General features: G+C 44.2%; 1 protein-coding gene across 1 annotated transcript in view; it reads right to left on the bottom strand.

Annotated features, from left to right (window-relative positions):
- The window catches only part of TMTC1 (transmembrane O-mannosyltransferase targeting cadherins 1), a 151,357-nt gene that overhangs the window by 10,134 nt on the left and 120,901 nt on the right, over positions 1-20,322 (bottom strand). Inside the window, exons 12-14 of the mRNA XM_074583505.1 lie at positions 15,473-15,616; positions 7,910-8,018; positions 2,601-2,703 (exon numbers count right to left, since the gene is read on the bottom strand). Coding sequence (XP_074439606.1) covers positions 2,601-2,703; positions 7,910-8,018; positions 15,473-15,616 — 356 coding nt within the window. The remainder of the gene's footprint in view (positions 1-2,600; positions 2,704-7,909; positions 8,019-15,472; positions 15,617-20,322) is intronic.

Genomic DNA, 20,322 nt, shown 5'->3' with positions numbered 1-20,322 from the left:
CCCACAACCCCTGCACAACTGCAAATGGTTTCAGCTCTTTCCAGACAGAGACTATTCCCTCCATCTTTGCTACGCTGGATCTGCTCAGCCTCCACGCACTGCTCAACAGGAATGGGGGTAGCTGCCAGTGACCAGCTAATTCCCATCTCCGGGCAGTAAATCCCAGCCCAGAGGTGCCCACGTGTCTCTTTTGGAGCAGGTAAGCACCGTCCCTGTGTTGCGGAGGAGCCATTGGGTGGCACTGCTTCGCTGTGCGAATACACCTACCGGCGCAAGGTCCCGCAGTCCATGACATCACTCAGCACCACAACAAAATACAACACCGTGCAAGAAGAAAGGTGCCAGACCACCACCCCCAAAGCCTAAAGTTCTATTTCTAATAGTGTATTTTTATTTAGCTAAATAATGGCTTTCCTCAACAAGGATCTTGCAGTGCTTTCCTCAGGCAGGGCCTGCTGACAACCAGCTAAATAAATTAATGGGGCACAGTATAAAGTTCCAGCATTTCAGCAACATGAATATCGTATTTTTAACCCCAGTGCTCGTTTAATTGGTTTCTAGACTCTAGACCAGATAATCTCCTGATGAAAACCAATACTCACGGATCTTTGTCCACCAACAAAGCTTTTGAGTACTGGCATTTTTTAAGCCAAATCACTTCACAATGTATTTAATTCCATTTCTAGCTGGAAAGCAGAACTTGAAAACAGCCTGTGCGTGTTGGGGCACTAAACTTGCTGCTGTGGAAATTTTATTTTCATAGCTTTTCGGATCTAGTTTGGTTTTCCTGAGACTACCTATGCGACATAAAAGTAACATTGACACTTCTCGGCATCTCCTTTACAGGAGAGAGGAGGAACATCTGTAGGGAGATGTAGAAGCACCTAAGATTCACCCAGGGCCAACAATGTCTCTTTCAGGGCAAGACTTTTTCAAAACATCCAGCAGCAGCCTCAATCTTCTCTCACCGCTGAGCAGCCAGATGTTTTTTGCGAATCTCCTTACAAACCATCCTGGGAGGCAGCTGGGTGCGCACCTCAGTGCCTGAGTCAGCCAGTGCCTCCCCTGCTCCACAGGCGGCGGTGATGGGCATCGTTAAGGGAGACACGTTGAGTGTCTATGACCACTGCAGAGCTGTCTAGAGCTATGGCTCCCCAGAGCTGACACTTGCCAGAGGCTTGTTGCACCAAATCCTGCACGTTAATTGGAGTGGTGCTTCGCAGCATCCCCCTGCACCCGCTGGGGAACAGCACAGTCTGTGACGGGCTCGCTACCAGCCACTTCCTTCACGCCTTGTCATGTCTTCAGGAGGGTTATTTACACATCATGCCCAAAGGATCAAAAGTCAGTGGGTTGGTTTTTTCCCTGTTGCTTGTGTGTAGGGAAGTGTAGGAGTAAACCAGGAAAAGTTACCTTTGACTTTGGCAGAATACACAAGCACAAAAAATAGAAAGTGCACTGCACTGCATTTGAACCACAAGCTTTTGGCAGGAATAGGGTGGTTTATCTGGGTTGGGAAGCAAAGATGAGTACAACATCAAGAGTGAAATTACCGAGGAATTTTTATCATCTGCAAGCCTGAATTTTGCCAGGGCACAAATTCAGAACCTCAACCTCTGTCGCTAATGCCACGATGCTTTTTTTGGTTACGAATACTCCTTTTGGCTTCTTATTTATTTTGCACTGGTACTACAGAAGAGTGATGGCTGAGCATCAGCTCAGGAGTAGGACAGCCAGCTGCAGACTGATGGACACCATTGTCCTTTCTTCGCAAGCACCACTGGAGCCAGGCACAGTGTGAAAGGGGCAGAGTGGGTAGCAACCACACACTTTTAAGCCTACAATATTTCATCGCTGAGTCTCAGCTCTGTTCTGGAGGGACCGGAGTGTGACAGTAGTTTGGTTTCCACTAGTCATTTGTCAAACTTGGCCTTGCTTATAAAGCTGTCAATAAAAGGCGGCGATTGCAGTGGCATTTTTTGTTGTTGTTATGTGGATGCCAGGAAGTGCCTGAGTCCAGGGAAGTTGGATGGGAACCAGGAGCCCAGAAAATAAAGGCTTTGGATGTCATTATGTAGCTCCTGAGAAATCATTTCACTCCACAGCATCCTAGGTTTTGTTTTCACAGATGATTGTGGCTTAAAAGCCATGTTTGTTTTTATAGTGGCTGCACTCAACCTTTACAGTCAAAGAGCTGCTTTGTCACCAAGTAGAGCTGCAAGCGCTCCGAAGACCATGACGATCCACTTGTGTGCCTGGGATTTGGCTTGATGGGGCCATGCTTTCCTGGAGAAATGGCAGTATTGTCAGGGTGCTGCCCAGCTCAAATTGAAGAGGACAACTGCCTGTGCAAAGATGGTGAGAAACACTGAAGGAACCAGCCGGGCTGAATGCCACTGCCGCACAGTGCCTGCATTGATTACAAATTTCAGTACGCTGTGCCATCTCAGCAGCGCGGGGATATTTATTTCCAAGCTACAGTGGAGGCACATGTATTGCTTCGGAAGCTTTTGACACCCTTTTAGATGTGTACTGGTGAATAAAACAAATCAATGCAAATAAGGCACAGAGGGAAAAATCCCTTGCTCCTTCTCACTTACCGGTATCAACCAAGAAAACACCGTAGTTGTTATGCAGATCGGAGCTCTCTGGACAATTCTCTATGCCAGCCTTATAGACCTCCTCTGCTTCCTTAAGCCGTTCCTTAAAAGAGAAGGAGATTTCTTAGCCGTGGCAGAAAGGGTGTCAGCACCATTTGCCGTATACCTGCATTTTGTGACAACTCCCTTCCTGCTCGGGGAGCTCGGGGTGCCAGCCCACCCCGTCTTCCAGGTAGCCAAAATTTTACCCCATGGCATAGATGCGATGCAGCTGCCGTCTGGTACCCCAGAGCAATTCAGAGAGCTTTCCCCCCCATACATTCCCAATTGGAGCTACCTGTGAAACAAAAATGACAGCTGGAAAAGGCGGCTTGTGTGCAACATCAGCGAGCCCCAGCTGGGCATGCATTCAGCCGGGAAACGCAGAGTGATGGGGGTTGTGGTGGTTCTAGTGAGAAGTATCTGTCATCTGGGAGCTGATATATTTTAATTTATTTGTTTAATGAGCATCTCGCTGGCTTACTTTTACCCTCCGGAGCTCTGCTGTTCGTTTCCTATGCAGCAGGGAAAATACAAGGAATGAAAGCTTGGCATGCATGACGGCTGGGGGACGGGGAGCTCATGTAGGGGGATGAGGGAAGCTGGAGGAGGATGGGGGCAATGAAAGAGTGGGGAAAATCTGACAGATACAGATTAAAACCAGGCATTGTTAACATGTGAGATGTAGCTCACTGGGACCGACGGGACGTGCCACTGTGCTGATTCCCACATGCGCTGAGCCCTTACATTCTGCATAGATTTCAAGGAGGTTCGTTGGTGCTGAGGGTTTCTGGAAAATACAGATCTTTCCTTTGGGGACACCCTGCCTACGGAAAGTGTCCCACTGGCTGGGTTCTGTCTAGACTGAGCTACGGGCAGCCCGGTCCTGAAACAAAAATAAGGTGCCTTGTTTGCATCGAACAGCAACTTAATAAGGTTTCCATTTCCCTCCAGCCAGGCGGTGCATGCCCGCTGCTGCATGCTCGCTAGTTTGGCTTCTCACTGTCTTCCTTCCCCCCTAACCTCGGAGCCTTGCTGTTGGGTGTATTTATGGAAGGAAGCTGTGCACGGCATGGCGCAGAGGGGTGTCAGGCATGCCTCCAGCACCAAAGACACTTTTTCCAACTCTTCCCCTTCCGCAGAGAGGCATAACCCTACGGCGACAAACCCCATGGCCTCCTGACGATGCTCCCAAGCGAAAGCAGCTGCCTGGGTCTCCACTGAGGAAGGCCTGGAGCCACCAAGCTGAAATGAAAGGTGGGTCCATTCCCAGCTGTGGACTCTCCTCCCCTCAAGTCCTGCAAATCCCGGAGCCTCCAGGGCTTTCTCTGGATTTAAAAGGTGCACTCAATGGCAGCTTTTGTTCTGTAGCTGCTTAAATGTGTGGACTCCTTTCTCACCTCCTATTTCAGAGCTGGAGAGGTGGAATTAAACGCATTGGAAGACTATGACTTGATGAAAGCACAAGGTTTGTTGTGGTTAAGTACTTTCACATTTACATGATAAAGGTCAGCCAACAGAAAAGATAGTGTGTGATAAAACACAGAAACACATTTTTTAAAAGTGCTTGAGTTTGTACATTTTGGATATATTTACGTGAATTGGACATCATTATCCTGCGGGGTCAGCAAAAGTGTAGTGATCGTCAGAACTGACTAAAATGAAGAGCAATTTTTTGAGAAAGCATCTGTGTCACCGAGACATTAACAAGCATATTTTCAAAGTTTTCTGTATTAATGCCTTTTCCTCTAAGTTTAATTTTCAGCCAAGGAATGTGGCTTTGTGTGCACGTATGTCAGTTTTCTTCGTTTTACTTACTGATCATAAACCCGATCTTCAAAGCCAGGAAGGGCTGTGTTAAACTGGATTAGCAGTGCCCCATGTCAAAACATTCACACTCACCAATACTGAGCAATTTCAGCATTTTTATCATGGTTGCTTTTTTGGCACCCAACATCCTGACCCTGCATGCCTCAGGCTCAGCGCAGAGTCTGGGATGATTTCTCTAACAAAGTGTTTGCATTAAGCATAGTCAGAAATTGGGAAGGGTGGGCCCAGCTTTTTGTGCCAGAGCTTTCTCCGCCAGAGCTTTCTCCCTCACAGCCTCTCCTTTTCTTTGGAGAAACGCTCCAAGTTCATCAAGGCTTGATTCTCATTAACACTTAATAATGCCACTCCCAGGCCTTCATGAAACATTCATCAACCTCACAAAATTCAGAAGATTGGCTTAAAAAATGTATGAGATTTTTATGATATTAAAAAAATTATGCATGTGAGAATCTCTCAGTTGAACTCCAGGGTTTTTAAGTCTGGGGTTTTTTTTTTATGGCTCAGTTTTTCAGTCTGGTTATGCCTGAGTAGGCTCTCCTCTGCAGCTGAGCAGGAGAAAAAGTTTCTTCTTAGTGTAGGCTGATATTATGCCATACACACACAAAAAAATCACGTGAATCCAGAAACTAGGGCCTGAAAAGAGCCACGAAGTAGCACGAGATGGCTGATGAAACTCTAAGGGCTGGGAAGAAGGCACTGTCAAAGCGCATCAGAGCAAATCCTGGGGAAGCAGTGCTAGAGGAGTGGTGTGGGAACGGCAAACAAAAATGTTTGATTTCTGATATTAGCACCACTGCAGTGATCATGGAAAACAAGGAAAACAACAATACATTGTGACCAAGTTATGATACCAAGCAGAAAAAGCAGCAAGAAGGGCAAGCATTTATAAAAGGCGTAAACAAGCCAAACTTTTATACAATGTGGCGGTGTTTTTTTCTTTGTCAGCTCTGGCTTCAGAACCAACTACCAAGGAGAGAAGAGGGCAATCACATAGAGTTACAGGCTAATTCCCCGGCACATGAGACATTCCTCTGAGGAGCATTTTTTACAACTGTGGGAGGAAAGGACCCATAAGCCCTATTTCGGATTCACCACCTTTAAAACAGGGGGGAACATGCAGTGTGGGACCGACGAAGGCAATCCCCATACTACTTCACTGAGCTGCTTCCACAAGTTTCCCTCCTTCTTAGCCTTAGTGCAAAGCTGGAGGAGCTGCAGTTTGCCACGGGCATGGTCACCTCGTGAGTTATTTTAATGTGCCGCGTCTGGCATTTCAGCCCCTTTCTACCACATACCAGCAAGAGGGAACCATTTTGGGCTCCCTTTCCCAAAGCTCCACAGCGATGCTGTCTCTGCAACCCACTGCATACTGCCTGGCATCACAGATACCCCAACAGCTGTGGGCCGCAAGTCAACAGAAAGACAGGTTTTTAACTTTCAGCCATTTTGGAAACTATTGCTTGGACAAAGAGGAAAACTCCAGAGTGAAAAATGGGGTCCTGTCATCATCCTTTGGGCTGAAGATGCCAAAATTTCTGCCTGTACTCTTTCAGGAAGCACACAGAGTAAGGGTGTGATTCTGCAGCCCACGGCCACAGACAGCAGCATGTATTTATAGGACAGCCCCCACCATGGTCACTAGGATGGGTGTGCGAGGCAGGAGCTGCACGACCAGGTCGTCATCTGCTGTGGCTGAACAGGAGAAGGTGTTAAAAGCCTGCAGGAAATCACTGTTGTCCAAGGAAACCGTACTATCTATGTGTTTTCCCTACCGCTTACTCAAGTCACAAGAGGATGAACAATCTATACGTACAAGTAGATGAATTATTGCTGGACTTACTGATGGTGTTTGCTTTGGGCAGAAGGCCTCGGGACTCTATAATGGTTTTATTTCTCTGCTGACCTTACAATCGATGGTTCTAATTACTAATTTCAATTAATATTAAAACCAGGTATTACTGCACAGGACTCATGTCCTATACTTGCAGGAGACTCTTCATTGACAGGCTTATTCAAAACACAGTTCCCATTCAATAAGGTTCTTCTTTCAATTCATACGCTGTATTTCTAGGTTCCTGCAGCTGATATTGATAATATTGAAATATTTGAAAGTCACTTAAAAGGGAAAATAAAATAGCACACGTTTCAGTAACCCATATGTATCATAGGTGAATTTTGCAGAGTACCTACATCATTAAAGAAGCCTAAACCAGAACAAGACCTTTGCTTATAGTTTTGCTGAAATTTATCCACTTCCCTTACAGAGAGAAGCTTTCCCTAACCAGGTTAATGGAAACAGTGAAAGACTGGCTTTTTGCTTTGTCTGTATTTGCATTCGGCAACCTTTTAAGAATGCTTTAGCACCCCGTGCTACGGAACAGTTAGATTCTTCTCCCCCTTGAAACTTGGGGGAGAAAAAAAAAGTTTTGAAAAGGCTTGCGGAAGTGTGCTGGAGCTGTGCCGTTATGAAGACCTCATCACCCACCCCCATAGCCCCAGACTGGGGCCATGGGTTGTAGCTGCAGTCTGTGGGAGCACCGCCCGAAGCACAGCATCCCTCATCTGCTGCTGCAGACATGGTGAAAAGCAGGGCTCGGTGCTCTCGAGGTGAGCACCCGCGCTTTGTGGCTTCTCCTGAACTCAAGCATTTTGTGCCTCAATTTCCCTCTTCCTCCACGGGGACAATATTTCACCTCACAGGGACCTTGTAGAAATAAATCACCTAACTACAGAGAGTAGGGAAGGTAATGAGCACGGGGAACAAGCCCGAGAGGAAATGACTAATCCTGTCTCCAGAGCGCAGCCTGGGCCATGCGCAGTAAATAAGGCCTTGGGGCGCATATTGAACAATGAGGTTAAATAAAATATTGAACAGCTGCTCATTAAGAGCGACATAAAGCTAGCGAGCCTTCCCACCTCCTGTACGTGATCATCTACCACGGTAATTAAGGGCCGTATCCCAATGCGTGCATGCAAGGGGCAGAATTCGGGCTGCAGAGGCCACCTGGTTTCTGACATTTCCTAGCTTTGGAGTGATTTATTATGAAATCTCAAGGTTACCCACGTAGGCGTGTGTGTCTGAGGGGGAAGCGCTCGCCTATTCTGCTGTCACAACATTCAAGGTGCGATGCATTAAGACTCCACCATATACGCGGGGAGCTGCAGGGAGGATATTTACTCACAGCTTCAACAGCGATTTAATTCAGAGCCACATCATGTGGGTGTAATCACTCACTGCGAACAAGTTGCCTCCTATCCTGAAAAAAGTCACCCTTAAAGCAGCCTGAGAGCTCTCTGCAGACAGCCGCGGACCCACGCCTGCCACCGCACGCGTGCGAGGCGAGGATGCTCCACGGGGATGCGCAGGAGGTGTTGCGGCTGCGGCAGCAGCGCGTACGCACATGCGCAGAAGGCACGAGAGCTCGAGCGGTGCCTGGTACCTGTTCGGCTAGCAGCGAGGCCAGGCTTGAGTAAGCATCTGCGAACTCTGGACCATACTTAATGGAGTCCCGCAGTAAGATTACAGCTTCTTCCTTCTTCCCTTGGGATCTGCAGGACAGGGAAGGAGGGGAAAAAAGAAAGAAACGTTCCTGTAAGCACATGTTGAGGTCATCCCACTGATTAACTTTAAAGAGACGTGAAAGCCCCCGGCTTGACCTTTTCAACAAGGACTAAATGATTCACTTGTGCCTCCTCTCCGCGGTGTGCATGTCCAGTATCTCCTCGGCCCATCGCTGTTTCCATATGTTATTCTCAGGAGTTGGGAAGACACAGGCTTTAATGAATCCGCCATTTAGTCTGCTATTCAGGCAATCGTCATACTGAGCACTACTCAATGATCCCAGTGAAGACAAAACACCCCCAAAACAGTGCATTCCTCAACCCTGCACACTGAAGAGCAAAAAAGTATTTTATTTTGGCTATCAGGCGAGCAGTGCGGGCCACATGCTCTGTCTGCTGAGACATAACCACTAGATTTTGTAAACTTCTCCAGTCCTACTGTACACCTCCTCTCAATATTTCTCTTTATGACAAATACAGCAAATTCTGCCCCATTCATCCCATCAGGAGCTAAAGATACAAGAAGGACAAGATAGAAAAAGTGTCTCCAGGCATGAAGTACTGAACAAGACCCTCCTAGCGATGTCCTTGGGAAGTCACATGCCCTGCAGGAAGGGATGCTGTTGGGGTAACACCGGGTTTGCAGTCAGCTTCTGGAGGTCTGGCTCCAGTCATGTCTCTGGGGCACTGACTGACCTGGGAACAGGACGCTTGCTCTCACCACCCCTGCTCTCACATCAGCAGGGTGGAGACACCAAAACATTTGCCTTTCCTTAAAAATACCCACAGAGTCTTTGCATGTTCCTAGACGAGTGCTGTTATAGATCCACTTATGACTCAGTTAAATTAATACTTTGAAATTAAAATATTGCGAAGTGCCTGGGATTTCTAAATAATTCCTTAGCAAGTCGACCATTAGGCTAGAGGAGTCTGTTCTTCCGATCCTAAGGGATATGAACAGAGATAGCTGTGAGATGGCTATGCTGATGAGCTAGGTTTTTTTCCAGCATTGCTCTGCATTTATTGCCATGGAAATCAGAAAAGGCTTCCCCAAACAAAAATCTAAGGATATTTATTTATTTGAGCTACAATTTCTTCAGTATTGCTGTGTATTGCTTTCCTTGGAAAATGAGAAGGTTTCCTGAAAAAACATCTAAGGATGTTTAGCTGGACTGGAACAACATTTTCCTGGTGTTGTCTGTACAAAGACTATGAAGAGCAGGGCTTTCAAAAAGAAACAAAGGGCTCTGGGACACAGAAAAATACGTGAACACCTTGCTGCTTTGGCCTTAGATTTCATCTGAGTGACGTGGCCAAGTAACCAGATCTTGTTTATAAGGTGCAAATTTCAGCTGATAATATATGTGGCTTTGCAGATTTTTTCCCTTTCTAGCTGTGTAACTGGAAGAATATTTTGCCTGTGCATTAAGCTAAGTAAAACCAGTTGTGCTAGTCTTTTTCTTCTTCCAATGGTATTCCATATAAATTACACGAATGAAGCAAAAACAAATAAAGAACCACTTTTCTCCTACACTAATTAAAGACTAGCTAGCTTGTCAATTTATAAAACTTTTGGATCCCTTGGCTGGAGTTTCATGACACATTTTTATAAATCAAAAACAGATGACTGCTTTATAAAGGTATTGATGTTTGGCAAAAAAAATGTAGGAAATGCCAGCTACAGAAATAAAAGGATTAAGTGATCCACTCAGCAGCAGTAAAAGTTCCCATTAACCACAAGCATGCACTCTGAACATGGGGCAGTCCTCTTAATTGCTCTTTTTTTCAAAATGGCCTTTTTTTTTTTCGTTTGATCCAAGAACAATGTTTGTCTCCTGAAAGTGGGTGTAGAGAGGGAAAGATTATGGCGTCTTTTTATGTGACAGAGTGAATTACATTAAAAAAAGCAGATCCAGTAGTTTCTCAGAGGGCTCAGGCCTGCAAGATACCAAGCGCTCTGGCCAAGCACTTATACGCGTACTTAACTTTTATGTATGCAAGTTGAAAATTAATTGCTGGCTGAAGTGCTTTCCTGGATCAAGGCCAACGCTTTGCAGGATCGAGGCCGTCATTTATATAAATCTCCTGCAATTTGGGAGAGCACAGAGCATTGGAAGAACGGTCCAATACACTAATTTACCATAAACTGGGGATCTGGATCAGGAAAAGCTAGGTAATGTATACCTTTACTATGATAGAGAGAGGAACAAATTCAACTGATACAAGGAATCTATGATCACTTAATCCAATTTTTCCCCAAATTACCTTGCCTGACAATGCCCTCTCCTGACTCCCTCTTCCACCCCAGCTCCCAGCCTCCCCTCTACAATCAGCATGCTCAAGCAAGGAATAGCTCTTTCCACAGGGAACATCTTGTCCATATTTTTGCAAGTGCCCTACAGTTGGAGAAGAATCAGCTTAAAACACCCCGCAGAAGTCTGGCAATGCACAGGGCTGTGTGTGAGCTGTTAGTGTTGTCCCAAAGCAGGGACCTTCTTAAAGTACATCGTTAACACTGGAGCGAATTTAATTTACAACAGAAAGAGTAACCTAGGAATTAGCGCTCTAGAGGACTTTTTAATCTTCAAGATTTGTTTTATTTTGTTAAGTTAGTTTGACTGCCTTAAAGACAGAAACACAGAACTCAACAGGGGCTCCACAGCAGTTCTGAACATCTCACCTTGGTTTCACACCATAATCCAAGGGGAGCTTGCATTGTCTAACTCTGCCTGTCTGAAAGGAAGCCTCTAAGCCTGTTCGACTCCCTGGTTTAAACTGATTCAGGTAATTTAGATGCGCTCCTTTGCCATTTATCTATCCTGTGTGGATGACACAAAAGTGGGGGAGTGGGCAATACACTGCAAGGTAGGGCTGCTTTTCTGAGGGACCAGGTCTGACGGGAACCTCATGAAGTTCAACAAAAGCAAATGCAAGTCCTACGCCCAGAGTGGGACAACCCCGTGCACAAGCACAGGTTGGAGGTTGACTGGTGTCCTGGTGGACAATAAGTTGACCATGGGCCAGCAATGTATCTTATGTGGCAAAGGTGGCCAACAGTGGGTCCATCCTTCCCCTATACATGATACTTGTGAGACCACTTCTGAAGCAATGTCTGCCCAGAGCTGGGCTCCCCAGTGCAAGAAAGGCATGGTCTTACTGGAGGAAGCCCAACAGAGGGATATTAAAGACAGTCAGATCACCCACTGCATTGAGGACAGGCTGAGCGGGCCATATCGGTGCAGCCTGGAGAAGAGAAGGCTCATGGGTGGCCTCAGTGCTGCCTGCGACTTCAGAGGACACAGAGAAGCCAGAGCCAAACCCTTCTCAGAGGTACATGGTGACAGGATGAGAGAGGCAACAGACACAAGTAGGAACATGGAAAACTCTGATTAGATATAAGAAATATTTTTCACCACAAGCGTGCTCAAACAGTGGAACCGGTTGCACAGACACACTGTGGCATCTCTGTCCTTGGAGGTGTTCAAGATTCAGCTGGACACAGCCCTGAGCAACCTGATCCAATTAGACTTGCTCTGAGCAGCGGGCTTGGCCAAATGGTCTCCAGAGGTCTCTTCCAACCTGTTACTTTTTTCATCTACTGTAAATCTGACATTGCCAGAGGTGTTTTTTTTTATAAACAGGCTACACGTATGTGATACTGAGGGATAACTAGAGCACTTGATGCAACACAGAGTATCCTCATCAGAGACCATACAGGAAGCCAGGTGCAATATCACTGAATGTTATCACTCAGTTTGCTTCTTTGAATGGAAGGGAGGAATGTTTCACTCTCTGAAAGATCTTAAATCTCAATACGCATAATATCTGTCTGATGTTTTTTATCATCTTCAGACAGTTACACAAGCCTCTGTCAGCACATTCACGTACACAAATATCCAGAAGCCTGTATCACAGAGCGCAGACGGTCCTTCTTCCTCTGAATAGGTGGGTTTGCTAAACTTGGACTACATCACGGCAACAAACACACAGGTCACCTTATGTGTTACTCTACATTCAGAAGAGAATCAGTGCTTTGAAAGTGGACATTGTTTCTAGGCATTTCACTTTCCCCTTAAAAATGCAGCCATAACACTCTCAAAGCATGTAAGAGTTATGAGGCTTTTCTTCATAAGAAATAGTGTACTGAATATTGGAGTGCTTTACGTACCACAAATAAGTTCTCTCCCATTCTTCCTGCAACAGAAAGCTGAGATAAATATTTACTTCAAATGTTCATAATATTTTATTTCTTGTCTCTCTACAGAATATCCCACAGGCTATAAATTTGTGAGGTATTCTGAATGATATTTATCTCAGTTTTTCAAGCTGTATCTCAACAAAACTGAATCTCTAAGAGGAGTTAAATATTTATATAATGGGAAACTTCAAAATAAAACACAAGAAAGCAGTATCAGGCTGCTCTGTGTCACAGATCACAGACCAAGAAAGTGGAGAAAGAGGTTGCTCACTTTTAGGTAGGCTATCTTTTGGGTTTATTTAAGAAATCTGTTGGCATTGCTTAATTACCTACTCTCCAATATTTGTATTAGGCAAGAAAATGATGACATACAACTTTATTTTAGGGTATGTAAACAAAACCAGAGGCTTATTCAGCCATTACCCTGCAATGCTTCCTGAGAACATTCATCTTCTGGCACATAGCTGTCTTCATTATGCGCAAACAGAAAATGGAAACATCCTTTTTCATCTAGGACTTCCGCAGAAAAGAACTTGAGAATTCCACCCTGTGGGCCTCAAAACAGATTCTTACTCAAGCTTAAATCACAAGCAATGGATGCTTAAATAGAGAGATTATTTACAGGGAATAACGAGAGGCAGATTCACACATGGGAACAGCAAACCCATCCTTCCAAAACCCTGGAGTTCCCCTTTCTCAGCACTCCAGAGGAGTTGAAATCTAATATCCGCCATCAGATTTCTACACTATGAGCAGGGGTGGGTACAAGGAACTCTACAGTAGAGTTCAACTGGGAACTCCCCATGCCAGATGGTTTCATTACATGTTTCAGGACAAGTAGTGCTGTTACTGGACATGCCTTGAGTGTTGCAGATCTGGCTCTTCCTGATCCGCGCCATACACTGAAGCCTCTGCAAAGAGGACAGAAAATGCTTTGATGGCTTGACCATATATCCTCTCTCTGCCGTATGTTTAAAAATCAAAACACTCTTCAAAACGTGTCATAGCACAGCCAGAAAGTATTATCTGCCTGTAATATTCTGCAGAATTTCACTTATTACCTAGATTATACTAGCATTTACTGCCTGCAGAATACCGGTCGCCCTATATACATACATATGAAAGGATAACTTGGAGAGCCAGGTAGAAAACATAAATAAAGACAAAGCTGTAGGAAGGGAGAACTTGAAATCCCTGCCTCGTTCCAGTCTGGTCATCTCAGGAGTCACCTTCTGCTCCAGAATTGGCTGATGATCTCTGCTAAATTGGTGGATCCAGGATAGGTCTTGGCAAAGGGGTTTGGGCTAGTGTTTTAGGGGACACATTCATATAGCATCTGCCTGTACAGTCTCTGCTTTACATATGTGCTAATCCTTCCACCATGAACTATACCCATTTTTTAGCAGGTTTTTTAAAGCTGAATAGCGAGATGAGGGCACCCAGTTTCCATCACAATTGATACTATTTGTGTATGCAGACGCACTAGGTTGTTTTGGAAGCCTAAAAAAAAGTCTAGAAAATGGGAGCAAGTGGGTGCGGGAAAAGGGCAGGCGGAACCTGAGCGCTTTCTTTTAAAAAGTTTAGCACAAGCATCACTCACCTTTAAGATACTGCAATATATGGAACCACAGAAGGATGCAGAGCACATACAGGACACACGATACCTTAACTATCACATTAGAAAAAACATGACATGTACACAAAACAAACAGCAGTTCTAAGAGATTTTCCCACAGGTCTCCTTTGTGCTTTGCTGGTGCAACAAATCCAGTTTCTACCCATCTGCTGGGTCACAAGAGCCCATCAACAGGCCAGATTTAAGTGTTATTGACATGGGATGTCCTGGTCCTGCTTCTGGCTTACGTCCTTTTGTATTAATATTTTATATTTAAAAAACAATTACAGAGAATAATAACTAAGGCAAACATGATGGATTAAAAGGACAATATGTATTTTTAAACAGCATTGCCACCTAAGATTAATTTCAATCAGCCAAATCTGATGAATAATACAAAGACCTTCCATTTTTCTTGTCATAAGACTGTCTTTACCATTTTCCTTTCTTGTGAGTATTTCCAGTAAAGCTTTCACTTACTTTCCATTTAAGAATTCCTCAGCTGCCATATTCTAACCCCAAACCATCAGGTTTACTTGTAATATTATTCTGATAACTTCTCTACTACGGAATGGACCAGGCAGAACGTCATCGATACACTTAACATCTGTCATATAAACTCACACTCAGAGTAACATTTCAGAACCAGAGAGATCAAGTATGTTTTGATGAGACAGTGCCACTTTAAAACCAGCCCAACACTAAAGCCTGATTTACTCCAAAAGATTTACCAGAGACCTATTACCAGCAAAAGAGGCGCTGTTTATATCAGCAAAAAAGTACTTTTACTGCTGTAGTTTATGCAGTTCTGTCAGCAAATAACATGCTCACAAAAACAAGGGGGGTTTTGTTGGTGCAAAATAGTAATGCAGGAATATGGATTTTTTTTTTTAGTTGCACTCCTAGCAGATCTTATCATACTGGCAAAGCTTCTTGTATAGATTTAAGTTCAGTCTTTAGATATGGTTAGTCAAATTAATTTGCATTATTATGATCATCTGCTATTCTCCTTGCTAAAGGCTGACACTCTAAATAACAATGAGCAGAATTATGAGCTGATTAACTTGTTTTCTTGCTCAGCAGAGTAGCCGTATGCAAGCCAGCTTTCCCCTCAAATCCAGACCCACCCCCTCTGCAATGGGATGAACCTTCTGCTGCTCTGAGCATCTGAGTTAAGTGCTTATGCCTAAACTATGCATCAACCTTCCATACCGCTAATGAAAGGAAGTGGGAACTTGCAGAGGGAGATTTGCTGGGTCTGTGTTGTTTATTAGATCTGTATCAGATGCCTGTCTTTGAACATCATGGCTTGCTCCACTGAAAAGGCTTATACCTCTCCACTGAGATGGGAGTCTCTAGTGACTAGTTGGATTAAGGGACCTCATGTTTTGATGCCTGATTTGGAACAAGTGAATTCCCTCCAGCTGAAACACAAAGGTAAACAGCACCTGAAGTGCTGTGGCAGACAGCATAAGGGTATCCAAACTAAGCCTCACCTTTGTGACAGCACTCTTGGCCAGCAATAAGAAATAATGCCATTCCTTCACCAGCTGGCAGAAAAAAAGTACTTTGGTGATGCGTGTAGAGAGAATGTGAATTTCCTTGGTGCCAGTCCTGCATTCAACTTACTTGAGCAGGTTGCCGAGATTGAAGAGAGCTCGGTTGTGCTGAGGGTTTAACTGAAGGGCCCGTCTGTAGTAGTCCTTTGCCTCCGCCACATCTTTGGTCAATGTCCCCAAGTTGTTGAGAGCACTTGCGTGACGAGGGTACAGTCTAGGAAAAATGAAACATCAAGTTACAGACACTCACTTAATTGACAAATAAAGCTGAAGTCACTAATGCGGCCACCACTGCTGTTTGGCACCCTGTAAAGCAAAGGATGTCAGCTAGGAAACACTGTTTTCCCTTCATTTGCTGCAGATCCTGATGGGATCCTGAGGAACCTTTTCAACTCCCAAAGACATTGCAAATCAGATCTTCTCCTACAGTTCCTGTATGCCTCCAGGGCAAAAGGGAACACTCAACAGCTTTGAAAACCTATTTTACCCTCCAAGCAAAAGGCAAAGTGACTAAAGCAGCTTGAACGTCTTTATTCAAAATGTTTTTCAAACAAGTAAGAACTGCTTTGTCAAAAATATGTTTCCAATGGAAATATGTTTTGACATATACAGAAACCAACACAACACTGTTTAAATTGTTCTGTCTTGTCTTTTTTTTAAATCAGTTTTCCACAATAAAAGTGATAATAAAGTGCAAAAGTAAACCTGAAATCAGCTGTTGAACAATATTTTCAGGACCAAGCAAAATGATAAAAAAAAAACCCTGGAAACAGGCTGCTTAACAGTATGAATTCCTTAAGCTTCTAGTTGTATATTTTACCACTTGGTTTCGTTCTCCTTTTAACTGATCTGTCGATCTTTACATCTACCTGTTTCAGTTATAACACTACACACTGGGCCCAGCGGAGCTCTGTTAAAATCCCCCATGAATTAAGAAGCACCTCGTGGTCCATTCAGCTGCTTAAATTCTCAGACAAAGTTGTGCTCCTGCATTAATATTTTGGTCTGTAGGTCTTTCACCAGAAAACACCGGTGGTGAGAGTGATCCAGGGCAAGATTTAGCACCCAGGACCCTCTGTGTCACAGATGGGTGAAAACTGAGGTTCATTACGATAAAGAAATACATCTGTGACGGTAGCCCACAGGGGTCCCAGGCAAGCTGGGAGACGAGCTGTGTGACTATCTCTGATGCTCTGGTACGAAATGGTGCAGAGGTGCTCGCCCACTGAACTCCTCCAGACGATCATTTCCTTTGTGATGGGGAGAAAGCAGGTTAAGAAGGTCAAGGCTTCAGTTTGAGGAGATCCAATTGCAAATCCTGCTGCCACTACAGATTTTCTGTGTCGGACTAGGACAAGTCATCTGACATTTCTCTGCCTTAAGTCCCTGTTCATAGGAAAGTGATGTGGATAATGACATTAAAAATAGTTGGGTATGATAGCCCAGGGTACGGCATGAGGAGGGGCGTTTAAAGGAAGAAGAAGGGATTAAGAGTCTGTAATACAGTCTGACTCTAAAGTTTGCAACTGTTTTTAATCTAAGACTTTCCATGGTGGTTTTTTGGGTTTTTTTTGCCTGGAGTTTTTCATTATGTCAGTTCAGCCCTGGGATTTTCTGCGCTTAAGTACCATGAATAATTTAGCATTTTATACACTGCTGCAACATTTGTATCAGTCACATTTTTGCTCCACCGCACGTAAGTGATTTTGGCAGGGTCTTACTTGAGGGTGAAGCTGGGAACGCACGAGGGAACTCCGGGAGAAGCGGATCGGTAACAAACACAGGATGCTTCCTACGACTAAGTAAGAGAAGGGCTCCAAAACCCTTCTTCCACCCAAGACCAAGCCTCAACGCGGGCAACGACTGCAAAGCCACACGGTCGAGGAGAGAGCATTCAAGGATGCAGCCACATATGTTTTTTAAAACCTCACCTACTATACTGACAAAAGATAAATGTAGCGACCACCGCTCATAGTAACTAACGACTGTGGGCTCTGTCAACATCCCCAACGAACAGAGAAGCATCCTGTCTCTCAGTGGTAACCACTCCTCCTGCTGCAAGCTCTCAGGTGCAGTTTACGTGTCGCAGGTGTCCGCATTGCCTAGTGTCCATTCACCCCCGCTACCTGCAGTCCCTGCTTAATTGACTTTTGAAGAGTTCCCTAATTGATCTTGTCACAGAGGAGCAGAGAGTAGCGAATCCAATGTTAGACTGCAGTTGGCACAGAAACAGCATCGCTTTCCCTCGCTGAAGGTGCCCAGTGAGCCTGCGCGTTTCAGGATGTGAGAGGCTGCCTAGGCTTGGAGAAGCATCAGCAGAGGACAAGATGGTGATGAGGGTACAATGTTGAGTCTTGATCTTGGCCCTAAAATCCACCGGTCATCCAGGCTAAGCCTTCCCATCTGAAGCAGCCTACGAGAAATGCTTTCCGCAGCAACAGCAGGGGAGCAATGGAAAGGACCAAGCTTGATTGCCCTTGAGATGCAGCTCTGTGTGATACCTTGACCAGGATCTTGAGCAAAGAATGTCTAAATGACTGAGGGCTCAGCCTTGTTTCCCATTTCTACCATGGGATTTTGACATTGTTTTGGACCAAAAAACGTTTGGGAGTTATATTTTTGAGGCTTTTTTTCCATTTTGCTTTAATAAAAGCCATGCACTACTTCTGTCAGTACTCACACACAAAAACAGTTCTAATATCTGACATGAAGTCGCTTGAGTTATGAGTGGGCAAAAGTATTTCAGACAATTCTCGGGAAAGTCAGAAACAGATTAACATTTTACAGCCCTAAACCTGATGGTTTTGCTCTCAAACTTTCAGAAATTAATTCTGTTCTTGGCCTCTAGCACTCCCATGACATTTTCGGCTCAGGAGATTTGCTTGCACCAATTTGGAGAGGAATGAAAACGCAAGATTAAAAAAGAGAACTGATTTCACCTTTAAATTGCACAGTTCTGACCAGCAGCGCCATAAATACACTTCTGAGCTCAGCACTAAAACCTATCGCAGGATGCAAACACACCTCCCGTGTATCCTGGGCTCTATTTCTTGTGTTTTACATTTATTCATTACATCTCATTGCCCTTTCCAAAAAAGGTAAGTGAAAAACCAGAACTTCAGCTAGCACAAATTGTCAGCTTAAACCCCGCTTAGCATCTGGCCCAAAGAACTTCCAACATTAGCAATTTCACATATCTGAACAAACATTGAGAGAAAAATCTGAGTGCAGTGAGATAAGGCAGTGTGGTTGAGCTTTGCCATTAGGGTTCAGTTCTTTACGCTTTTATTTGGAATATTACTTCACTATGGGGGTAGAGCAAGATGACACACAACTGAGTTCATCCCAGAGCATAACCAAGCTCTAAGAGAGCACCACCTCTAATAAAGTAACCAGAACTACAGCCTGCGCCCATGACCATCCACACGGTTATAACATGATCCCTAACCATTTAACACCACGCTCAAATACTTCCCAGGAATGGTCCAGGGCTGAGCCCAGACCAAGGTCTGGTCCCAAAAGCCACTTGGGCTCAGCCACTGCCTCTCAGAGGACACAAGCCCTTACTGAATGCTTGCAGGTCAATTTATGCGAGTTGGCCTCAGGGCTAAAGAATGGGGCCCCGGCCCTGTTTTAATTATTAATATGGATGACGACTAAAGAACTAACAGCCTTGCTCAAACTACCCTCTGTTCATCCACACCCATTGCTGTTAATAACAGCTTCCTGGGGATAAAACCAGAGTAGAACAAAGTCTCGTGGCTGGATTTACAGACTGTCATAAAACTTGACCACAGGTAACTAATTAAAGCAACGTTTACTCAAGAACTCTCAAAATGTTTCTGCAAAACTTGCAGATACACCATTTGCAAACTGGTTTGTTTTTTGCTGTAGGTGACCTATTATTTTAATGAATGGTGGCACACTTATTTTTTTTTTTTTTCCATTTTTATGTTATCCGGAGGTTTGTGCTGTTTTTCAAGACTTTTGGAATTGGTCCCAATGATCCTCGATGCCTACCTTTCTTATTTTGACCACAAGCTCTCTGATACAAAGATTGTCTCTTCCCCACATATATTTATTTCTTGGAAGGGTCAGAAATCCATTCCCAGGACAAGGAGGTCTCCAGTTAACCTGAAGTCTCTTCATGCCACAATAATGATAATACTCAGAACCCAGACCTTGTTTTGCAGATAGCTGGGACACTCTGAAGCACAAGGAATTGGTTATTGGAATCTATATATACCTTGTTTTGCAACTTCTCTTAAGAAACAAAGCTTTCTATCTGGACACACACGGAGCTGCATTTTCCTTGCCACCGCCATTGATAATGGTAACAGTCTGCAGGCAATATCCTTCTTGCTATGCATCTGATTAGGTAGAAATTCCTCCAGGCTTCACCTAATCAAATGCAAGTGCTGCATTATTTATGAAAGCAAGCTGAATTTCATTAAACTTATTCTACAAGAAGCAGTTCATGTAAAAAAATCAGTTTCTCCTTTCTTTTAGAAATCAGAATAATCTTTAAAAAAACCCTACATTCACAGGTAATTATAATAGAAGTCTTGAAATGGCAAAATTACTTTAAAAAAAAAAAAAGGAAACCAAGCCATAAAAGTGTATTTTAAATCTGACTGGGATTTCATTTCTAAAGAGAAGACAAGTGGGATGCTTCCTTGTTGCAGAATGAATAATTCAAATGATTCCTCCAGTGCTGTATCTGCAATTGTCAGAATAAATTTAAGCAGCTTTCCCTTTAACTATTACAGGTATACGCTGCACAAGAACTCCTGTTAGTAATTATCCCCACTTCTTTTAGGCTAGCAAAATTCCCTCTAATACCACTGAACAAAAGCCTTACTGACTTGCACAGTCAAGAGATTTCCAGTTTCACAAGGAGATACCAGGCACAGAACATAC

The sequence above is a fragment of the Larus michahellis genome, chromosome 1 (genome assembly GCF_964199755.1).
Source record: "Larus michahellis chromosome 1, bLarMic1.1, whole genome shotgun sequence".
NCBI lineage: Eukaryota > Metazoa > Chordata > Aves > Charadriiformes > Laridae > Larus > Larus michahellis.
The sequence above is the reverse complement of the archived record's forward strand: the minus strand, read 5'-3'. Positions and strand labels throughout refer to the sequence as shown.